General features: G+C 46.8%; 1 protein-coding gene and 1 long non-coding RNA gene across 3 annotated transcripts in view; both read left to right on the top strand.

Annotated features, from left to right (window-relative positions):
* The window catches only part of LOC309332618, an 86,616-nt gene that overhangs the window by 28,319 nt on the left and 38,460 nt on the right, over positions 1 to 19,837 (top strand). The gene's annotated exons all lie outside the window — the stretch shown is intronic.
* LOC309332438 (uncharacterized protein) lies at positions 1,513 to 18,879 on the top strand. Of its 2 annotated transcripts, XM_081845641.1 has the most exons (6): positions 1,513 to 1,628; positions 2,611 to 2,661; positions 11,081 to 11,140; positions 12,872 to 12,985; positions 17,302 to 17,731; positions 18,773 to 18,879. In XM_081845641.1, exons 1-5 carry the CDS (start codon positions 1,583 to 1,585, stop codon positions 17,688 to 17,690), a joined length of 660 nt encoding a protein of 219 aa, XP_081701767.1. In that variant the 5' UTR covers positions 1,513 to 1,582; the 3' UTR covers positions 17,691 to 17,731; positions 18,773 to 18,879. The 2 variants fall into 2 exon arrangements, with proteins under 2 accessions (XP_081701767.1, XP_081701768.1); XM_081845642.1 differs by lacking the exon at positions 11,081 to 11,140.

The raw sequence follows: 19,837 nt of genomic DNA, 5'->3' as shown, positions 1-19,837 counted from the left end.
CACGAGGCCACATAAACTAACCTGAAGTCAGGTCCACTTATATTCAAGAAGGTATGAAGTTGCCATAGGCCACATGTGGCAAACTACAATCCCCCCCCATCTTCTGCAGCCAACATGGACGATGATTAGGGATAATGGGAGTTGTAGTCCAAAACGAATGCAGGTTAGATTCCCAGTCTGATTGGTGGCAGCTTTTCAGAAGCCAAGGGAGTCTTTTCTAGCCTCACAACATGGGAGAGGTTGTAGCTCAGAGTGAGAAAGCGAGATAGAGAGCACATGTTTTTGCACATTGTTGTTGTTTAGTCGTTTAGTCGTGTCCAACTCTTTGTGACCCCCTGGACCAGAGCACGCCAGGCACTTCTGTCTTCCACTGCCTCCCGCAGTTTGGTCAAACTCATGCTGGTAACTTTGAGAACACTGTCCCACCATCTCGTCCTCTGTCGTCCCCTTCTCCTTGTGCCCTCCATCTTTCCCAACATCAGGGTCTTTTCCAGGGAGTCTTCTCTTCTCATGAGGTGGCCAAAGTATTGGAGTCTCAGCTTCAGGATCTGTCCTTCCAGTGAGCACTGAGGGCTGATTTCCTTAAGAATGGAGAGGTTTGATCTTCTTGCAGTCCATGGGACTCTCAAGAGTCTCCTCCCGCACCATAATTCAAAAGCATCGATTCTTCGGCGATCAGCCTTCTTTATGGTCCAGCTCTCACTTCCATACATCACTACTGGGAAAACCATAGCTTTTACTATACGGACCTTTTTTGCACATAGAAGGTCCAAATTTCAGCCGTTAAATCTTAAAAGGAGCTCACGTAGCAAGAATGAGAAAGACCCCGGAGTCAGAAGGGACAAGACTAGGCTTAGGGCAAGTATGGGGAACCTTTGACCCTTCAGATGCTCCCATCAGCCCCAGTCAGCATGGCCAATAGTCAGGGATGAGGGGAGTTGTGGTTCAGCAACAGCTGGGGAGCCGCAGGTCCCCCACCTCTGAGTCAGGGACTAGCAGTGTGGCTTCATATTTATATCTTTCTACTGGAGATACCAGAGGTATTATGCACACACCTGCAAGCTACGTCTTGTCCCACATCCGCTGGAATCTGGATTTGAACCCATACCCCGAGGTAAGGCAGAAGCCAAGGGCGATTATCGTAATTAAATCACTGTGCCACACATATGGAGCCTAGAACTGGTGTCTGTTAATTACTGTGGCTTGGGGATCCCTTAGCTGTGTGCCAGAGAAACAAGGAATAATTTACCACTTGATCCAAAATAACTGACCTTTGAGCAAGCAGTCCTGCCAGAGGGCCAATGACCCTGCTATAATTTGATTTTAATGAACAGTTTGTACCTTGCTGCAACACCTGAAACCATTGTCCGTCATGCCAGGGAACATCACAGGATTATAGACCATTTGCCAGGTGAGCAGATGGAAATAAGACGCAGCGATGCAGAGAGACGACCTTCCAGAAATGACGCAATTAAACAGATGCTTAATGTCAGAGGGTGTTGCTGCAACCATTGAGTGCCATGCATATATAAAGAAATGGAACTGATGCAGAGAGCTAGAGAAACTCCTGCTCCCCTTCAAGATGGCCAGGATTCTGTTCCTAGTGTCTTTCCTGCTCTTAGTTGCAGGTAAGTCCGTTGAATTTGTGGCGCTTCAGGGACCAGAGGGCTGGTTCATGCAGACCTTGTTCAGCACTTGAAGATAACACATGTAGCTGGCACATTCTTGATTAGTGGCAAGTGATGGTTAGCATGTATGAAAGGGCTATCACAGGTCGAAGACCACTGGTCAAAAATCTGTATCTCACCTCAGTCACATGGCTTTAAGTGGAGGAGATTTATAGATTCAGCAGATAATTTTCGAGGGATATGACAATCACAGGTAGAACATATGGGTATGCACATTTGTGTACACAAATGTGGGTGGTGCTGTGGTCTAAACCACTGAGCCTCTTGGGCTTGCTGATCAGAAGATTGGCAGTTCAAATCCACACGACGGAATGAGTCTCTGTTGCTCTATTCCAGTTTCTGTCAACCTAGCCGTTTGAAAGCATACCAGTGCAAGTAGATAAATAGGTACCGCTGCGGCGGGAAGGTAAATGGCATTTCTGTGCTCTCTGGTTTCTGTCACGGTGTTCCATTGTGCCAGAAGTGGTTTAGTCATGCTGGCCACATGACCCGGAAAGCTGTCTGTGGACAAACGCCGGCTCCCTCGGCCTGAAAGCGAGATGAGTGCCGCAACCCCATAGTCACCTTTGACTGGACTTAACCATCCAGGGGTCCTTTACCATTTTTACATAAATGTGTGTGCAAGAAAGGGGGTGCCAAACTGCGTCCCCGACCTGGATGAAATAAAGCCTAGTTTCGCCCTGGCCCAATTACCCTTTTATCTTTGAACTAAGCATGCCACTCAGTGAGAAAGCTTTATTTTTTTAAAAAAAAAACAAAAATGCATCCTGCATTTGGCAGGGCAGGGAGGTGAGAGAGAATAACAGCTGCCACCCCGTACCCCCAAAATTGAGCAGCTGCGTCAATATACAATGACTACATCCAGGCCAGCACAGGAACAGCAGTGGTGAAGTAAGATGTTATTTATTCCTTTATTTTGCAGGTGTATATCCTGACTTGCTACCAGAGGATAAGAAAGAAGACTTGGGAGGAGGTAATACAAAATTCTACAATTTATGCACAGGGACAGGGACAGGGACAGGGACAGGGACACACACACACACACACACAGTCCGCTTACTCCCCTGGCCAATGGATGTGACCAGGAATCTCCCCTTTGAGCTCCATAGGCCCAGGTCAACTGGCAACTGAAGCAGCTTCTTAGCTGGAAGCAGGCTAGAGAGAGGGAACCTCCCTTCGGCTGGTAGAAGGTGATAAAAAAAAAGGGAATAATATTGTGCTGTTCCAATAAGCTGGATGACTTAAAAAAAAACAAACCCCAAACCAACCAATTTTAATGATGTTGTCAGCATGATTACCAAAAACGAACAGCAATGGGGGAAAAAGAGAAAGAAAAAAATCTTTGCACAAAGCTTGTGGAGAGGTTATAGGACATTGCATCAAGAGATCATTACCCCAGACATTCCAGTATTTCCCCCTTGTTGCAATAAATCCAAATTTGGGAGGATTTAAAAAAATTCTTTTGGATACCTTAAAATTCTGCATATGATTTAATTGTCTCCCACTGATAATACTTATTTGGCAATGTTCAGGCTGCTTTAAATGCAATTTTACTTTTTAGCAGAGGAAGCAGGTAAGCAAAGATGGGAGCTGTGGGCTCAAGACCCTCCCCCCCCCAAAAAAATAGGGACGCTGGAGCAATACTTTCTCCTGCCCATATGCCCATAGCTAGATGTACCTCAAAATCAAACTGGCTAATACATACATGAAATTTCGGGATTAGGCTGAGCTACACCCTTGACTAGATGACTCTCAGGGTCCCTTCCAACTCGACCCATTTATGACTCTGATTGCACTGGGAAAATCTGAGGACCTTTTACCCTCCTTGATGGGTACGTGGCATTGCTCCTGGGAGATGTGGATCAGGGCCCTCTTTGGGACGGACTTCTGCACCCACCTCTTGCTGAGAATGCTCAAAGTTTCCCACATTGCACCCCAGATACTAGATGCTCCTAGCATCTCCTTAGAGAAAGCAAGGAGGACAAAACATTTCAATGCAGATCTTAAATGCTTTATTGCCGTACAAGATTGTGGCTTCTGTTCTAGTTAACAAGTCATGTGCTCCTTGGATGAGAGAGAAAGAGAGGCTGTGACTCTAGAGGTGAAATTGGGTAGCTGTGAATTGGGTTCTCAATGCTGTTCAAAAAGGGACTCAAGGTCAGTGGCAAGAATTAGACAAAGGTGGAAGTCGCCAGCTAACAGAGGTTGCGGTTATACCTGAGCATGCGCCACAGGCAAACACTCTCGTCTGTGAAACCCTCCTCGACACCTGCTCCACTCAGTACGTCTCCTGGGAGGAAAGGGGACTTGGGCATGCACAGTGGCAGCCAGAGGTACTGTTGGGCCAGGGTGCTCAGGGTGGGGAGCTGCTCAGATTGCGCCTCCCACCACTGAGGCAGGGAGACATTTGCAGGAGCTGCCTGTGCCAGCTGTTGGTAGCGGAACCACTCCACCTCTGCCACCTCTGCCAGCCCAGGGATGGCTTGCTCCTGCTGCAGCACCTGGCTCCAGCCCACAGCGCCCACCTGCTTGGGATCAAGGGCCCGCACGGCCTTCAATGTGGGCACTGCAGGGTGAGAGCTGAGCAAGTGCTCCAGGCGGGTGAGGCTGCAAGCCAGGACCTCGCGGAACTGCGATGCGAAACGAGGTGGGCACAGGGCCAGCTGCCTCCTGGTGTTTGGCCCGAACCCCGTGTCCAGGTGGTAAGAGAAGGCAATGCGCAAGGCCTCCAGCTCGCCATAGGCCCGGTGCGCTAATGGCTCCCCCAACTTGTGCAGGAACTGCGCCGTGCTCAGGAGGACTGCCCCGTGCTCCGCTGCAAAGGTGGCCTCCGCCACCAACTCCTCGCTGCCTGACCCAAGGAGCGCTTGCAGTTTGGCCATGGCGGCACCCTCTTCTTCATCAGCTGCCACGAACTCCATCAGGACGGGGAGATGTTCTGCGATGACGCCGGCCTTCTCCAGCCAAGCCTCTGGCCCAGTCCATCTACTGGGAACGGGCAGGGAGAGTGCCAGGCCGCGCTCTCTCAGAAACAGCTCGTAACGGTGGCGCAGGGCAGCCCGCCTCCCGAATGTCTCCTCCAGGAGGTGCAGCACAGAAACCAGCCTTTCCAACTTATCTGGCCACAGCTCCATCACGAGCTCCAGCTGGTGCGCCAGGCAGGGGATGTGAAGTGCAGTGGGCAACACCGTGCCCAGAACCCCGTTGGCAGCAAAGGCTTGGATCATGTGGGCATTCCCTGAAGTGATCACAGCCAGCACCCTGTGGGACAAGATGTGCCCTTCGCTCAAAACGCCCATGACGGCACGGGCCACCAAATGATGGCTCAGCTGCTCCAAGAACTCCACACCCAGGAGCAGCGGAGACTGCCCAGGCCTGTCGAGAGGCAGGACAGAGATGCCAAGGATGGCCCGCCCGTCCCCTGTCGTCGCCTCATGAAGGAATACAAAAGTATCGCGGCGGTGGAGAACCTGCCGGAGACCCGACTTGTGGCGCCGCCGCAAGGCCGGGAGAACGCTGCGGTGGAGCTGGGCCACGGATGGGAGCAAGCGCCTCACGCCCAGCGGGCGCGTGATGAGAGCCTCGAAGAAGCCTGCCTCAGAAAGCGGGATGCCTGTGTGGGCCAAGGCCTGCACCAGAGAGAGCAGGATTGGGTCTGGTTCGGGGACGGATTCCGAGCGGCGGCACCAAGCTTGTCCCTCAGAGCGGAGGGATGAGGCCGAGGCCTGTTTGCGAAGCGGGGGGCCCCTGGTGGAACCGGCATCCGAGCGACGGCGGCTGGGAGGAACATGGGCCGGCGACGACTCCTCAGAGTTCAGGGAGGAACGCAGGCCAGAGGCCTGGGTGGGCTTCCTCAATGGAGTTGCCATGGCTCAGCTGTGGAAGAAGGTGGACAGGGTGTCAAGAGAAGGAAAAGATGTTTGTTGTACTTGGAGCAAAACTCTAACATTGGGCAGATATACATCACTTCCCTCAAAGAATATTGGGAACAGGGGGGCCAACTTGGACAAAATATTGAGGAGCCCCCCCAAGACATGGCACACAAACATCATTCGAATTGCAGTGTCCATCAACTTTGGGTGCCCCCTCCGGCCCCCTCAAATATTTAAGGGGGGCCAAAGGGACCTCAGCCCCTAGGAAAGGGTTACCAGATGTTCCCGGGGACAGTCCCTGGATTTGCAAATCTGTCCCCAGACAAATTCCGTCCCCGGAATGTCCCCAGGTTTGCAATCTGTCCCCGGGAAACGTGGCAGCAGCAGCCTCGGCAGCCCGGAGCCAGCCTGGTAGCGCAGTTGGCTCTGGCTGGCTTCAGGAGCTGCTCACTGCTGTGGTGCCTGCCATGTTTCCTGTACCACGGCAGCGAGCAGCTCCTGAAGCCAGCCAGAGCCAACTGCACTACCAGGCTGGCCCCTCCTGTGCAATGGCCGCCCGCCCGTGATTCCCGAGCCTCCCCTGATCTGTCAAAACAAAGGTGGAAGAAGATCAGGGAAGGCTTGGGAGTCACGGACAGGCTGTTGCACAGTTTTTAAAAAAACACTGCGCATTTATGTTTCACAGGGTGTGAAAAAAGGGGTTTGCACCTTTATAAAATATGCATGTGTGCTTGGGCCCAGGGTCTTTTGCCTCACCATCCCCAAAAGGGGGGGGGGGCGGATTCATTGGAAAAAAAAATCTGGTAGCCATGTGTTATTTTAAAGACATATTCTTGAAGGAGGAGTGGATGGGAAAAGTGGCCAACCTTCCAATCGGAGACATTGGTGGCTCTTTGCTTAGTCCGCAAGTATCTAAGAAACAGGACTGGACCAGGCTAGGAAAACATTTGGGAGATATGGAAATTTTGAGTTCTCTTGCTTCCCTTTCACCAGATGTTTCCTAGTACACTGTGCAATTAGACAACTCTTCACCTACATGGAGATTACTGACAACAAGAACCTTGCCTTGCTAAATGGAAGGAAAGAATTGTGGCATGGCAGGGTTTTTTAATTAATGGTAGACAAGACAGACAGCGGGTTGAGTTTCTGCTATGCTTGATCATTTGCAGAGTAGAGCCATGGAACATTTAAAAAAAAAAAAGTGTCCCCGGATTCATTGGGGAAAAAAATCTGGTAACCATACCCTAGGGGTTGGTTCCAGTGCCTGGGAACTGGAGTTTAAGGGTGCTGGGAAGTGCAGTTCTGTGATGGGGTGGGGAAGCAAGGACTCTTCCCCTCAAGTTGTGTTTTTTAAAAGTTTCTTATTAATTTTTTAACGGTAAGAACCACCAGCACCGTATTTTCAAAATAGGAGCTGTAGAACACCCAAAAATGGACAATAACTTTGTTGGTTTCAAGCCAGTATAACAAGTCATGTGCTTTCAATGTGCGTTGAATGTGCTTCTGTTGTGGGTCTGCCCACTGCTTGTCGTTGCAGGACCCTCCCACACCTATTTTCACCCAGTCAAGAAATAGCAGCAACAACATACTAACACACTTCATTTTACAGCTCAGCTTCCAACACACCCAGGTCTCCACAGCCCATCCCTGAAGATGCAGTGCTGCATAGCACAACCATTTACAGTGTGCAAATCTTTGCCTTAACACATTGCATCTCTATCGGGAAAAGCATTGGCTGCTACACTTCTGAACAGCAGCAAACATGGAACAGCAACAAATCAGGAACCGGAGTCTCTGAAACAGTTTTCTTCCCCATGTAGGGTTGCCATTTTGTTAAAAGGGAAGGAAAGCTTCTAGCTTTTAGCAGCTAGGGCGCAGCAGGTTGAGGTTTTCTAAGCTTGCTGCACTGGGAAGTATTTCTCCTGCTTATTTCTGCTGGGTCCTACAGGAGCGGGAGGCACAGAACAACTGTCCATTAAGAGGCAACAATGGGGCAAATGTTTGTTCTTTGTGCATGCAGGCTTTTTACTTTTACATCCACACTGGCCCTAGGCCACACCATACATCACAAGCCCTCTTATACCTCTTTAAACAGTCCCGGCTTTCCCCAGAGAATTCTGGGAGCTGTAGTTTATTAAGGGTGCTGGGAATAGTAGCTCTGCAAGTGGGCTAGGGACCAGCTCTCTCTCTCTCTGACCCTTAAACTACAGTTCCCAGGATTCCTAGGCAGAGGGACAGACCAGAACTGTTTTTTTATAAAGTGGAGAGGGCTTTAAGAATTTGGTGCAGATGTGAGGGTCTTTCACCACATCCTCAAGTCTACCCAGTTCATCTGCTTCATGCTACCCAACAGCCCTACCAGAGAAAGCCATTTATGCATTAAAACCATTCTCCTCTCATGGCACATTATCGCCACCTACACTTCACCCACCAACCCCAGACTCCCTTAACTGTACAACACAGCTCCAAACCAAAGGCAAGGCTCTAGAGAAACAAGCATCTACCTTTCTCTCTCCCTATTGGTAAAACCTATTTGGTGTTTCACAACTTTCTGACTAGTTGCAGGACCTTAGCCAGACCTAGCAGAGTAAACACAGAATCCACAGAAGCAATTGGCGACTTGGCTGCAGACAGGATAGGCAAAGCAGGAACCAGGAACTTGTAGTTAGGTGTTTATTATATACAGTGGACTATTTACAGGAACAGAAACGGATCTTTAGCTAGCTGTCTCTGACACGACTCACAACTCCTACACTGACACACAGAACTCTGAACTAACACATTCCTGTTAGTAGGCCATTAATTATCACTAGAGAGCTTGACCAATCAGGGAGCTGTCTGCATGTCTCTGTTATCACCAGGCAGACTTACTCCTTCAGATTGCCTTCTGGCTGTCTGCCAAACCTTAATTGACTCTGTGTGAGTAGCTGCATGTACACAGTTTCCCAAGACTCCCTTCACAAACCAAGCCCAGAACCTTTATTCCTCATCTACAGTAAACACAGGAAAGCACATAGTTCCCAGGTAGCTACCTACCCACTGCTCCTGTACAACAGCATCCAAGTGAATCTTCCTGAGACCCACCCTTGCTGCCTGCCTCTTTTATGACCCCAGCTATGTTTGGCTCCGCCCATCCACTTAGGACTCACCTGTTCCACCTGGGAATGAGGCCGGGCTTCACCTGATCAGCCAAAACAGGCACAGGCAGTGGTGTTGCTAGACTTGTGTGACACACACAAGTGTATTAAAGAGAAAGGAGGCGCTAGTAGTTGTTGTGTTGGGAAGAAGCCAGAGATTAATTTCTGCTTCATTCATTCTATGAACCATAACACCCAAATTGGGCTGATTTTTTTTTTTGGTGCCCCCCCCCAACTGGCAGTGCTGCATTTGACAAGTTGATCTCTGGAGGGTGTTCAGAAAGAGTGTGTGTTTGTGTGTCATCCCTGGAAAGTGTGCATAGGGATTACTCAGTGTTTTAGGAATGCAGGGATATGCATACTCCTAATCATTTTGAGAATCTAAGTTTGGCCTCATTGAGGGGCAGTGTTTCAATATGAGTAGGAAAATGAGAATACCCTTAAACATTTTTTTTAAAAGAAAAAAAAAGCACTGGGATTACTAACTTTTTTTGGGAAGAGGTTGTGCACCTTTAACAGTAGAAATTTAACAGGTGAAGCATTTCCTGGTATCAAGGTACAGTACAATCATAGGAAAAGCTTTACTGGTGGAAGCTAATCAGGTAGTTGACTTGCCAGGGGAAAACAAAACAAAACTGGAAGCCTTATGCATGGCTAGGAAGGCTTTTGGAGTAGAAAACTTTTTAAAAAAAATTCAGGGAGACAAGTAAGCATTTTAACAGCTGCGTCAAATGTAGACGAGTTACCATCAGTGCATCTCTATACTGGATAAAACATCACCTGGTGATTTATGCCTCTTTTGCAGCTGTTAACAGGCACACAGCCACTGCTTCTTAAAAAGAAAAGGTGGCTGTTCTCACTGAGAGATAAAATACAGCATTTATTTTACTTTAAGGTGACAACAACGTTTAGAAGCCAAACCAAGCTGGGCTTTTTCTAGTTCCTTGGGATGCTGTGGGAGAATTGAGATTTTTCTGCCATTGAGTATCTCCTTGGTTTGACTTAAATGTTTATTTCACTAATCATTTCCCTCTTTGTTGGGAAGATAGGGACTGTGACAGTGGGACCAAGGCTGTCTGTCAGGAAATTCTCAGCTCCATCACCAAACCACAATGCCCAGGATACAAAGCCATGGCAATTAAACTAATATTAAGACCAGATTGTAGCCCATCAAATGTTAGGTTTTTAGCTATTCCATGGTGCTTTAACTACTGTACGTAGAAGTGGATTATTGGAACCCTATTCCTAAGCAACCTCTCTCATCTCAATATGTAGGCACACTAGTGCCATGACCTTGCTGAAGCTGAGGTCTGGGTCTGATCAATGCCTGAATGGGCGACTGGAAAACCATATGTGTACTGTCTTGGGTTCCAATACAGAAGGTTCTATTCCTGATAAGACCTCTTCTCATACCCTCCAATGTTTCTCTGATGAAAATAGGGACGCCCTATTCAACAACAACAACAATTTTATTATTTATACCCTGACCATCTGACTGGGTTGCCCCAGCCACTCTGGGTGGCTTCCAACATATATAAAAACGCAATAAAACATTAAAAAAACCTTCTCTTTACACGGCTGCCTTCAGATGTCTTCTAAAGGTTGTATAGTTTACTTATCTCCCTGGCTCATGGGTTGCATAACTCCTGTACCCTCCAACATTTCTCCGATGAAAATAGGGTCATCCTAAGGAAAAGCAGGTGGACTGTGGGTTAAACCACAGAGCCTAGGACTTGCCAATCAGAAGGTCGGCGGTTCGAATCCCCGCGACGGGGTGAGCTCCCATTGCTCGGTCCCTGCACCTGTCAACCTAGCAGTTCGAAAACACATCAAAGTGCAAGTAGATAAATAGGTACCACTCCAGCGGGAAGGTAAACGGTGTTTCCGTGTGCTGCTCTGGTTCTCCAGAAGCGGCTTAGTCATGCTGGGCACATGACCCGGAAGCTGTAGGCTGGCTCCCTCGGCCAGCAAAGCGAGATGAGCACCACAACCCCAGAGTCGGCCATGACTGGACCTAATGGTCAGGGGTCCCTTTACCTTCACCTTTTAAGGAAAAACAGGACATTCTGGGATCAAATCAGAAACCAGGACGGCTTATGTAAATCTGAGACCGTCCCTGGAAAATAGAGACACTTGGAGGGTCTGTCTTGCTTGCACCTATCAGAACCACTAACTTAGAAAGGCATACAAATGAGGACGGCCACCATTGTTGATCTGGATGGTGCAAAAGTGACCTCTCAGTGGCTAAAGAACAGAGTTCCCATATAGAATACTACTAATCTACCTTTAAAGGCAATTCAGTGTTTCATGTCCCTGAAAGGACTATTCCAGATTCATCTGTTTAACCTCATAGAATACCATTTCATGCTTTCCTTTCCTCCAGATGTTGATGAGCCTGCACCACCCACTCCACCTGTAATCGTAGTTACTGGAGTGATAAGCGGTGAGTCCACACATTTCTTCTACATCATGTAATGTCATCGATAAAAGGAATGGGCAGCAGTGAGAAATGGCTTAGACTTAGAGCATTCCTGGTTGGCCACTAGGTGGCGCATCGGAAGATGGCTGACAATAACATCTCTCCAACCCACATGAGGTAATTTGGAGGCTAGGATGGGGGTAATTAGCCTCCTTAACCCCCCCAGGATTGTGGGGGGGACGGCCCTTGCCTGCTGTGCCCTATACCACCCCCGAATTTGTGGGGGTGGGGGCACTAGGCACAAAGCCCTCCTGTGGGATTCTGGCACTCCTGGACGCCATCCCTGATTCGCGCCGCTAGTTGCAAGAATCTTCAAAAGAAACAATTTGGACAAGATAAATTGCACATACTTCAAGGAAAAAGGGGGAGTAAAGACTGCTGACAGAAGAGATCTCTGATAACAAGACAAGAATAAAATATGAGAAGATACGTCAAGATACGGTACGACAAATGACTGAGGGGGGAAGGGGAAAAAAACCTGCCTTTCCTTTTTTATGTGATTAAACAAGAATCCCCTCCCCTAATGAGTCAGAAATTAAGGACTTAAGCAGTGGATTTAAGGCTGTGTGGAGATAAACTTTCGAACCAAAGCAATGTTTCAAGACGAAGCTGGAAAGCTAAGAGTTTTGGAATGACGCAGTTAAAAATGCCGTCGCCATTTTGGGAGGCATTGTTGGAGCTCTTGGGTCTGGGAGGAGAAAGAGAGAAATCAACTTCTCGCTGGGACTTAAGAGTGACAAATGCCTAATTTATGATGGAAAGAGTGAGGTTATCTATGAAGGAGATATATGGAAACCATCTGGACTTAGTTTGGAGGAACGGGAAATCCACACAGGATTATTATATTTGCTTATCGGCTTAAGGAGACTAAGAGAAGAGATCGTAAAGGAAAAAGAGAAATTATATGAACAAGATATGATGTGGAAACACCAAGATAAGACTGGATAGAATTATGAACTTTGTTTGGACTGATTGGGACTGATTTGGACATTAACGCAGTAATAAGAAGATGATCTGAATCCCCCGTTGGATCTTGAAGTATGGGTTCCCCCAACAAAATTTAAAAATTTGGCTTTGCATTTTGGAATTTATGCGATGTGATTTAATTTGATGTGATTGGCCAGTTAATAATTATTTTTTTTTTAAAAAAAAAGACTTAGAGCATTCCTGGGTTACAAACCACCATGAGCCTCATTTTTAGTGGTCCAGGGATTGCCTGTAAAAATACAATAAAAATCGTACAGCATGTTACAGTTGCTGCAACAGGCAGAAAGACAGGAACCCTGTTTTCTCTTTGCAACGTGTCCGTGGAAGGAACTGGGTGTGGGGAGTTTGAGTGGACAAACACCCGGAAGCAAAACTATTAAACAGCCCCTCTCTTGGCCTTTCGCAGCCTCAGTTGAAGTTTCCAAGGCTGCTTTTCCTCGTCGCTGTTTTTAAATCGAGAGACTGACTCAAGTAATGCCTAGGTTGGTCCTGACACACAAACTAGACAAGATCTGTGATGGGTGTTCCCATATTTTTCTTCACATTTTGGCAAAAAACAGCTGTGGAGGGTGGGAGAAAGGGGGGCGTCGTCGTGATGAGGACCCCAGGACTGGTCTGGGTTGGGTTGATTCTTCCTCCCAGGACCATTTTCTCAGTAGAAAAATGGCCTCCCCACTTCAGCTGCTATTTGCTTTGTTGTTCCTCTAGGTGAGACCACAACGGCAAAGGTTGAGACCACAACGGCAAAGGTTGAGACCACAACAGCAAAGGTTGAGACCACAACGGCAAAGGTTGAGACCACAACTCCAGCATCAACACCTGGTGAGCATCTTTTTGACAGTTTCATTTCATTTCCGCTTTCTATATTACTATACCCAAGGCAGTTTACAAGCTGAAGAAACAACAAAATATACAACAAAGATTGCACACCTTATATTACAGGGGTGCCCAAACTTTTTTCAAAGAGGGCCAGATTTGATGAAGTGAATATGCGTGAGGGCCGACCGAAGTTGTTTTTTTAGGATAGAGGTTGCTGAGCTTTTTAAAGGATTTTACCCCAGGACATATACTGCCATGGGGGTCAGATTAAATCGACCGGCAGGCCAGATTAGGCCCCCAAAATGGTCTTTGGACATGCCTACCTTATAACAATCTGATCCAATAAAAAAAAGCCATAATAAAAATATATCTGTAAAATGAACAACTGTTATCAAATAAAGTAATATATTCAGTGATCTGTTGGAATTTAATAGTACACAATTGAAATTAAAGGAACCCTTGACCGTTAGGTCCAGTCGTGGACGACTCTAGGCTTGCGGCGCTCATCTCGCTTTATTGGCAGAGGGAGCCGGCGGCGTACAGCTTCTGGGTCATGTGGCCAGCACGACTAAGCCGCTTCTGGCGAACCAAAGCAGCGCACAGAAACGCCGTTTACCTTCCCGCCAGAGTGGTACCTATTTATCTACTTGCACTTTGATGTGCTTTTGAACTGCTAGGTGGGCAGGAGCTGGGACTGAACAACGGGAGCTCACCCCGTCGTGGGGATTCGAACCGCCGACCTTCTGATTGGCAAGCCCAAGGCTCAGTGGTTTAGACCACAGCGCCACCTGCATCCCGTCAATTGAAATTAAATATCAGCAAATAATAATTAAACAGAAATCCACTGTCAACAATAACAATAAATGTTTACTAAACTAGGATCAATAAAAATAAAGCAAGTCACAATGCATGATTTCACCGCTGCTTGAAAACACCCAGCTACCATTTATATCCTACAAGGGAATGTCCAGGGTTCTCCTCTCCCCATTTTATACTCATGGCATCCCTGGGAGGCACCGTATTTTTCGCTCTATAAGACACACCTGACCATAAGACACACCTAGTTTTTAGAGGAGGAAAACCAGAAAAAAAATATTCTGAACGAAACAGTGGATGTATGATTTTTGTGGTTCATGCTGTGGTCACAAACATGTGATCTGATGGTGAATTTGGGGTGACCCAATGCAAAAATCCTGAGGATCCATGTGGATCCGTGCTTTGTAAACACATTTTTGCACCATTTCAGTCCCAGGAAACAGTGAATGCGTGATTTTTTTGGTGCAGGCTGTAGCCATGGACATGCTATGTGATCTGATGGTGAACTTGGGGTGAATTTGGAGTGACCCAATGTAAAAATCCTGATGATCCATGGGCTCTTACCTCCCCACTCCCAGGCAGCCTCGCTAGCGTCCCTTATCTCTCTTCCAATCCCACCGATCAGCTGCTTCCTTTCAACACTCCCTTCCCTCTTGTTTGCCTTAGTGTCTTTTCCTTAGCTGGAGCAGTTTTTTGCTCCTCCTTTTCTTCTAATTTCTCTCCTTATTGCTTTAGTCTTCCTGTTTCCCCCCCTTTGCAAGTTTGATTTCTTTACCTCCCCTTCCCAGGCAGCCTCCTTTATCTCTAGAGTCCCTTATCTCTCTCCCTGATCGGCAAACGATCAGCGGCTTTGTTTCAACACCTTACTTTTTAGGAAGAAAAAAGTGTGTCTTATGGAGCAAAAAATACGGTAGATTAGGCTGAGAGACAGTGACTGGCCCAAGGTCACCCACAAAATAAAAGAGAAAAAAAAATCCTTCCAGTAGCACCTTAGAGACCAACTAAGTTAGTTCTAGGTATGAGCTTTCGTGTGCATGCACACTTCTTCAGATACACTGAAACAGAAGTCACCAGACCCTTCTATATAGTGAGAAGGTGGGGAGGGGTATTACTCAGAAGGGTGGTGGGATTGGGTGATTGGCAGATAGCTGTGATGAGCCTGTTGACGACTCTTAACGACTGCAATAGGTCTTACAGGAAAAAGCAAGGGGTGAGAAGGTGAAAAATGGCTTTGTCATGTATAATGAGATAAGAATCCAATGTCTTTGTTCAGACCAGGTCTCTCCATGGTTTTAAGTTTGGTGATAAGTTGCAATTCAGCAGCTTCTCTTTCCAGTCTATTTCTGAAATTCCTTTGTAATAGAACAGCTACTTTGAGATCTTGTATAGAATGTCCTGGGAGATTGAAGTGTTCTCCTACTGGTTTCTCTGTCTTGTGATTCCTGATGTCGGATTTATGTCCGTTTATCCTTTGGCGTAAGGTTTGACCTGTTTGTCCAATATAGAGAGCTGAAGGACACTGTTGGCATTTGATGGCATACACAATGTTAGACGATGAGCAATTAAATAGTCCCGAGATGGTATGTGTGATGTTGTTGGGGCCAGTAATGATGTTGTCCGGGTGTATGTGGCAGCAAAGTTGGCATCTGGGTTTATTGCAGGCTCTGGTGCCAGTGTCCGTGTTAAGTCTGGTAGTAGTATTATTGTGGGTTAGGAGTTGTTTAAGATTGGGTGGCTGTCTGTAGGCAATGAAAGGTCTTCCTCCCAGAGCTTGAGAAAGAGAACTGTCATTGTCCAGGAGAGGTTGTAGATCTCTGATGATGCGTTGTACTGTTTTAACTTGGGAGCTGTATGTGATGACTAGAGGTGTTCTGTTATTTTCTTTTTTGGGTCTGTCTTGCAGCAAGTTCTCTCTAGGTATCAGTCTGGCTCTGTTGATCTGTTGTCTAACTTCATCTGCTGGGTATTTTAGTTCTAAAAAGGTTTGCTGTAGATCTCTTAGGTGAGAATCTCTGTCTGTAGAATTGGAACAGATGCGGCTGTAACGTAGTGCCTGGCTATATACAATGGACTGTTTGGTATGTTTGGGATGGTAGCTAGAGGCATGTAGATATGTTTGTCGGTCAGTTGGTTTACGGTATAAGGTGGTGTCTATGCGCCCATCCTGTATTTTTATAGTAGCGTCCAAAAAATGTATTTCTTGCATAGATTGATTGTTAGGTTGATTGTGGGGTGAAAATCATTGAATTTCTGGCGGAAGGTGTCCAGGGTCTGTTGACCATGTGTCCAGATGATAAAAATATCGTCAATGTATTGCAGGTACAAGAGAGGTTTGAGTGGGTAGGAGTTTAGGAAACGTTGTTCTAAATCTGCCATGAAGATGTTGGCATACTGTGGGGCCATGCGGGTGCCCATTGCTGTGCTGCTGATCTGAAGGAACAGGTCATCACCGAATTTGAAGTTGTTGTGGGTAAGGACAAATTGGCAGAGTTTAGTAGCAAAGTCCGCTGTGGTTTTATCTGAAATGGTGTTCCTTATAGCTTGTAAACCATCGTTGTGTGGGATGTTGGTATACAGAGATTCCACATCCATAGTAGCTAGTATAGTATTGTTAGGAAGATTATTTAAAGATTGTATTTTCTGAGTAATACCCCTCCCCACCTTCTCACTATATAGAAGGGTCTGGTGACTTCTGTTTCAGTGTATCTGAAGAAGTGTGCATGCACACGAAAGCTCATACCTAGAACTAACTTAGTTGGTCTTTAAGGTGCTACTGGAAGGATTTTTTTTCTTTTATTTTGTTTTGACTATGGCAGACCAACACGGCTACCTACCTGTAACCAAGGTCACCCAGTGTGCCTCATGGCTGAGGGGTGATGTGAACCCTGGCCTCTTATTTCCTAGTCCAGCACACTAACCGTTACACTACACAGGTGTATTTTACCAGTGTATGATTTTGTTTCTCTATAGCATTACTCATACACCACTCTTTTGGAAGAAGTTCACCCAAGGGGGTTTGTAACAACATGAAAACACAGAGAATACAATTATCTGAAATAACCAAGGCCAACAAAGGCGGCCACTTTCTCAATGATTTACAATGCCAGTTTATAACAGTCTGCAGAGGCGAGGTAAAACATTAAGCAGAGTGCTATATTCTGTAACATTTCTCTGTAGAAAAAGACCTCGACTCAGATTTCCAGATATAGACACCTTGCATCTCTAGAGTTTTCCATCTTTCTGCTTGTTATTGTTGATTTAACAAATAAAACTTCCTTCTTTTATTTCTTCATCCCAATACACACCTTTATCTAGCACCTTCCTCTGAATGGCTTGTCTCTTTCCAAGCTTTGCTGCACATAGAAGAAAGATCCTGAGCTATTGCTCAGCCATTAGCTCGCCATGAGAAAACACCAACCATCTTTCTTAAGCCATTACCTGTTTGTCTTCTTAACAAAAGGAATGACCTCCCAGTTGTTAACACACATATATTTGTTGAACAGGGTGTATTACCCAGGGAGGGAAGCCGGGATCGTGTCCAAACCCAAATTTCCGGCCTCGTCACCATGGGCACCATGACCACGGCCCACGTCCGAAAGGAAAGGGATTCAAGAAGCCAAAGCATGATTCCTCTTCTGAGGAGTCGGTCCTCTCAGAATGGAAACCCAAGTTCCATTCCTCCTCCGAGGAATCTGGCTCCTCAGAACGAAGGCAGAAAAGCGGTGGTCACCATCACCATGGAAAGAAGGGACATTGGAATCTCTGCAAGACTCCACCATGTGAGGAAGATGGAAACTGCCCAGATGATCTGAAGTGTTGCCTTATTTCCCGCTGTGGGAAGAGGTGTGTGAGACCCGTACCCATGCTGCAAGGAAACAAACTTGGGGAATAAGTGTCTTAAACTCTGATGCTTGTTCCAAAGCTCCATCTTTGGTAAGTAGTGTCCTGCATTGCTCTGCACCAGTTCCATGTCCACCATGTCGAAACTGGCAGCCATGTTGTGCCTAACCTGCTGAAAATAATATCTATTAATACTCTGATATTGTGGTACAGTGGTACCTTGGTTCTCAAACTAAATCCTTTCCTGAAGTCCATTCCAAAACCAAAGCATTCCAAAACCAAGGCGTGCTTTCCCATAGAAAGTAATGCAAAACGGATCAATCTGTTCCAGACTTTTAGAAACAACCCCCAAAACAGCAATTTAACATGAGTTTTATTATCTAACGAGACCATTGATCCATAAAATGAAAGCAATAATCAATGTACTGTACCATAAAATAAATAAGACATTGTAGATGATAAAAATCAAAAATAATTTTTTTTCTTACCTGCACTGTTGATAGTCATTGTTTGGCTTTTATCCATTTCTGCAGTCACACAATCAATCAATCAATCAATCAATCAATAGCTGAACTGGGTTCCACACAGTCACAAAAACAAATTAACCAAAAAAGCTACAAAAACAAAAATGCAAAATAAATAGCAAAAACAAAAGCGCCAAACTTAATCCATTCTGGAAGTCTGTTTGACTTCCAAAATGTTCAAAAACCAAGGCACAGCTTCTGATTGGTGCAGGGGGCCCCAGAAACAATAGCCGACAGCCACATCGGATGTTCGGCTTCCGAAAAATGTTAAAAAACCAGAACACTTCCGGGTTTTCAGCGTTTGGGAACCAAGGCGTTTGAGTACCAAGGTACCACTGTATTCTGCATTCCCCTACCTACCCTTCCTGAAACAGTGGAGTGGGAGGTGGGAAAGTGTGTTTTGACCATTTGGGCATATAAGCAGTATACAAGTTAATGATAATTCTAGTTTTGTTGATGAAAAGGTGGGAGACCAGCTTTTGCACTGCTTGCGTCTCCTGCTTGGCCCAGAGAGAGGCTCCATTCTCCAAGAACTTGCTTGCTAGCTCTTTGAAACCAGGTGGAGCCCCCAACCCCACTTAAACAGCCTGTTTCTTTTCTCCCCCCACAGAACTCGAATAGATGTCACAGCAGGACTAAACCACAAGTGGGACCGGCTGAATAAATTCTGCGCCCTTTCAGGCTTAATTGGCTTCCTCCAAAAGCAAAACAAAAAACAAAAAAACTAACCAGATTAAAAAAGAAGCATTAGCATCTGATTTTCAAGCCGTGTATGCTCATTTATTATTTGTACCCCGCCCATCTGGCTGGGTTTCCCCAGCCACTCTGGGCGGCTTCCACAAAGACCAAAAATACACCAAGATGTCACACATTAAAAACTTCCCTGAACAGGGCTGCCTTAAGATGTCTTCTGAATGTCAAGTAGTTGTTTATCTCTTCGACATCTGATGGGAGGGCGTTCCACAAGGCAGGCGCCACTACCGAGAAGGCCCTCTGCCTGGTTCCCTGTAGCTTTGCTTCTCGCAATGAGGGAACCGCCAGAAGGCCCTCGGCGCTGGACCTTAGTGTCCAGGCAGAACGATGGGGGTGGAGACGCTCCTTCAGGTATACTGGGCCGAGGCCGTTTAGGGCTTTAAAGGTCAACACCAACACTTTGAACTGTGCTCGGGAACGTACTGGGAGCCAATGTAGGTCTTTCAAGACCGGTGTTATGTGGTCTCAGTGGCCGCTCCCAGTCACCAGTCTAGCTGCCGCATTCTGGATTAGTTGTAGTTTCCGGGTCACCTTCAAAGGTAGCCCCATGTAGAGCGCATTGCAGTAGTCCAAGCGGGAGATAACTATGATGCTATGGAAAACATGAATCATAACAAAAGCAGCATGGGAGGGTGGCTTGGGCACTACCAGAAAGCAATGGTGGAGCATTTCTTGCTGGTGCCCGGGGTGGGTAGGAGTGCCATGGGGGCCGTGCACACTGCTAGAGTGACCCCCGCGCACTGGAGCAAAGTGGGGCCATGCTGTGCCATTTGCCTGGCCATGCAGTGGGGAGCCTGGCTGGCCAACTCCTTTGAAGGGCACACACAAAAGCGGCTCGGGCTGGCAGGGCACAAGCCTGTTGTGTCCTCCTCAAGGCTAAGTACACACTAGCAGCTTGAAACACGGAGAGGTTGGTTCTCCT

This window comes from Podarcis erhardii (genome assembly GCF_964252035.2).
Source record: "Podarcis erhardii genome assembly, chromosome: 17".
Classification (NCBI taxonomy): domain Eukaryota; kingdom Metazoa; phylum Chordata; class Lepidosauria; order Squamata; family Lacertidae; genus Podarcis; species Podarcis erhardii.
This window is presented reverse-complemented; position numbering and strand designations above follow the sequence as displayed.

Excerpts from the sequence above, each read along its gene's own strand:
- LOC309332438 (XM_081845641.1), top strand. The coding sequence starts at position 1,583 with ATGGCCAGGATTCTGTTCCTAGTGTCTTTCCTGCTCTTAGTTGCAG. Across the intron at positions 1,629-2,610 it reads TTTCCTGCTCTTAGTTGCAG|GTGTATATCCTGACTTGCTA; the intron begins GTAAGTCCGTTG and ends TTTATTTTGCAG. Across the intron at positions 12,986-17,301 it reads AACTCCAGCATCAACACCTG|GGTGTATTACCCAGGGAGGG; the intron begins GTGAGCATCTTT and ends TTTGTTGAACAG.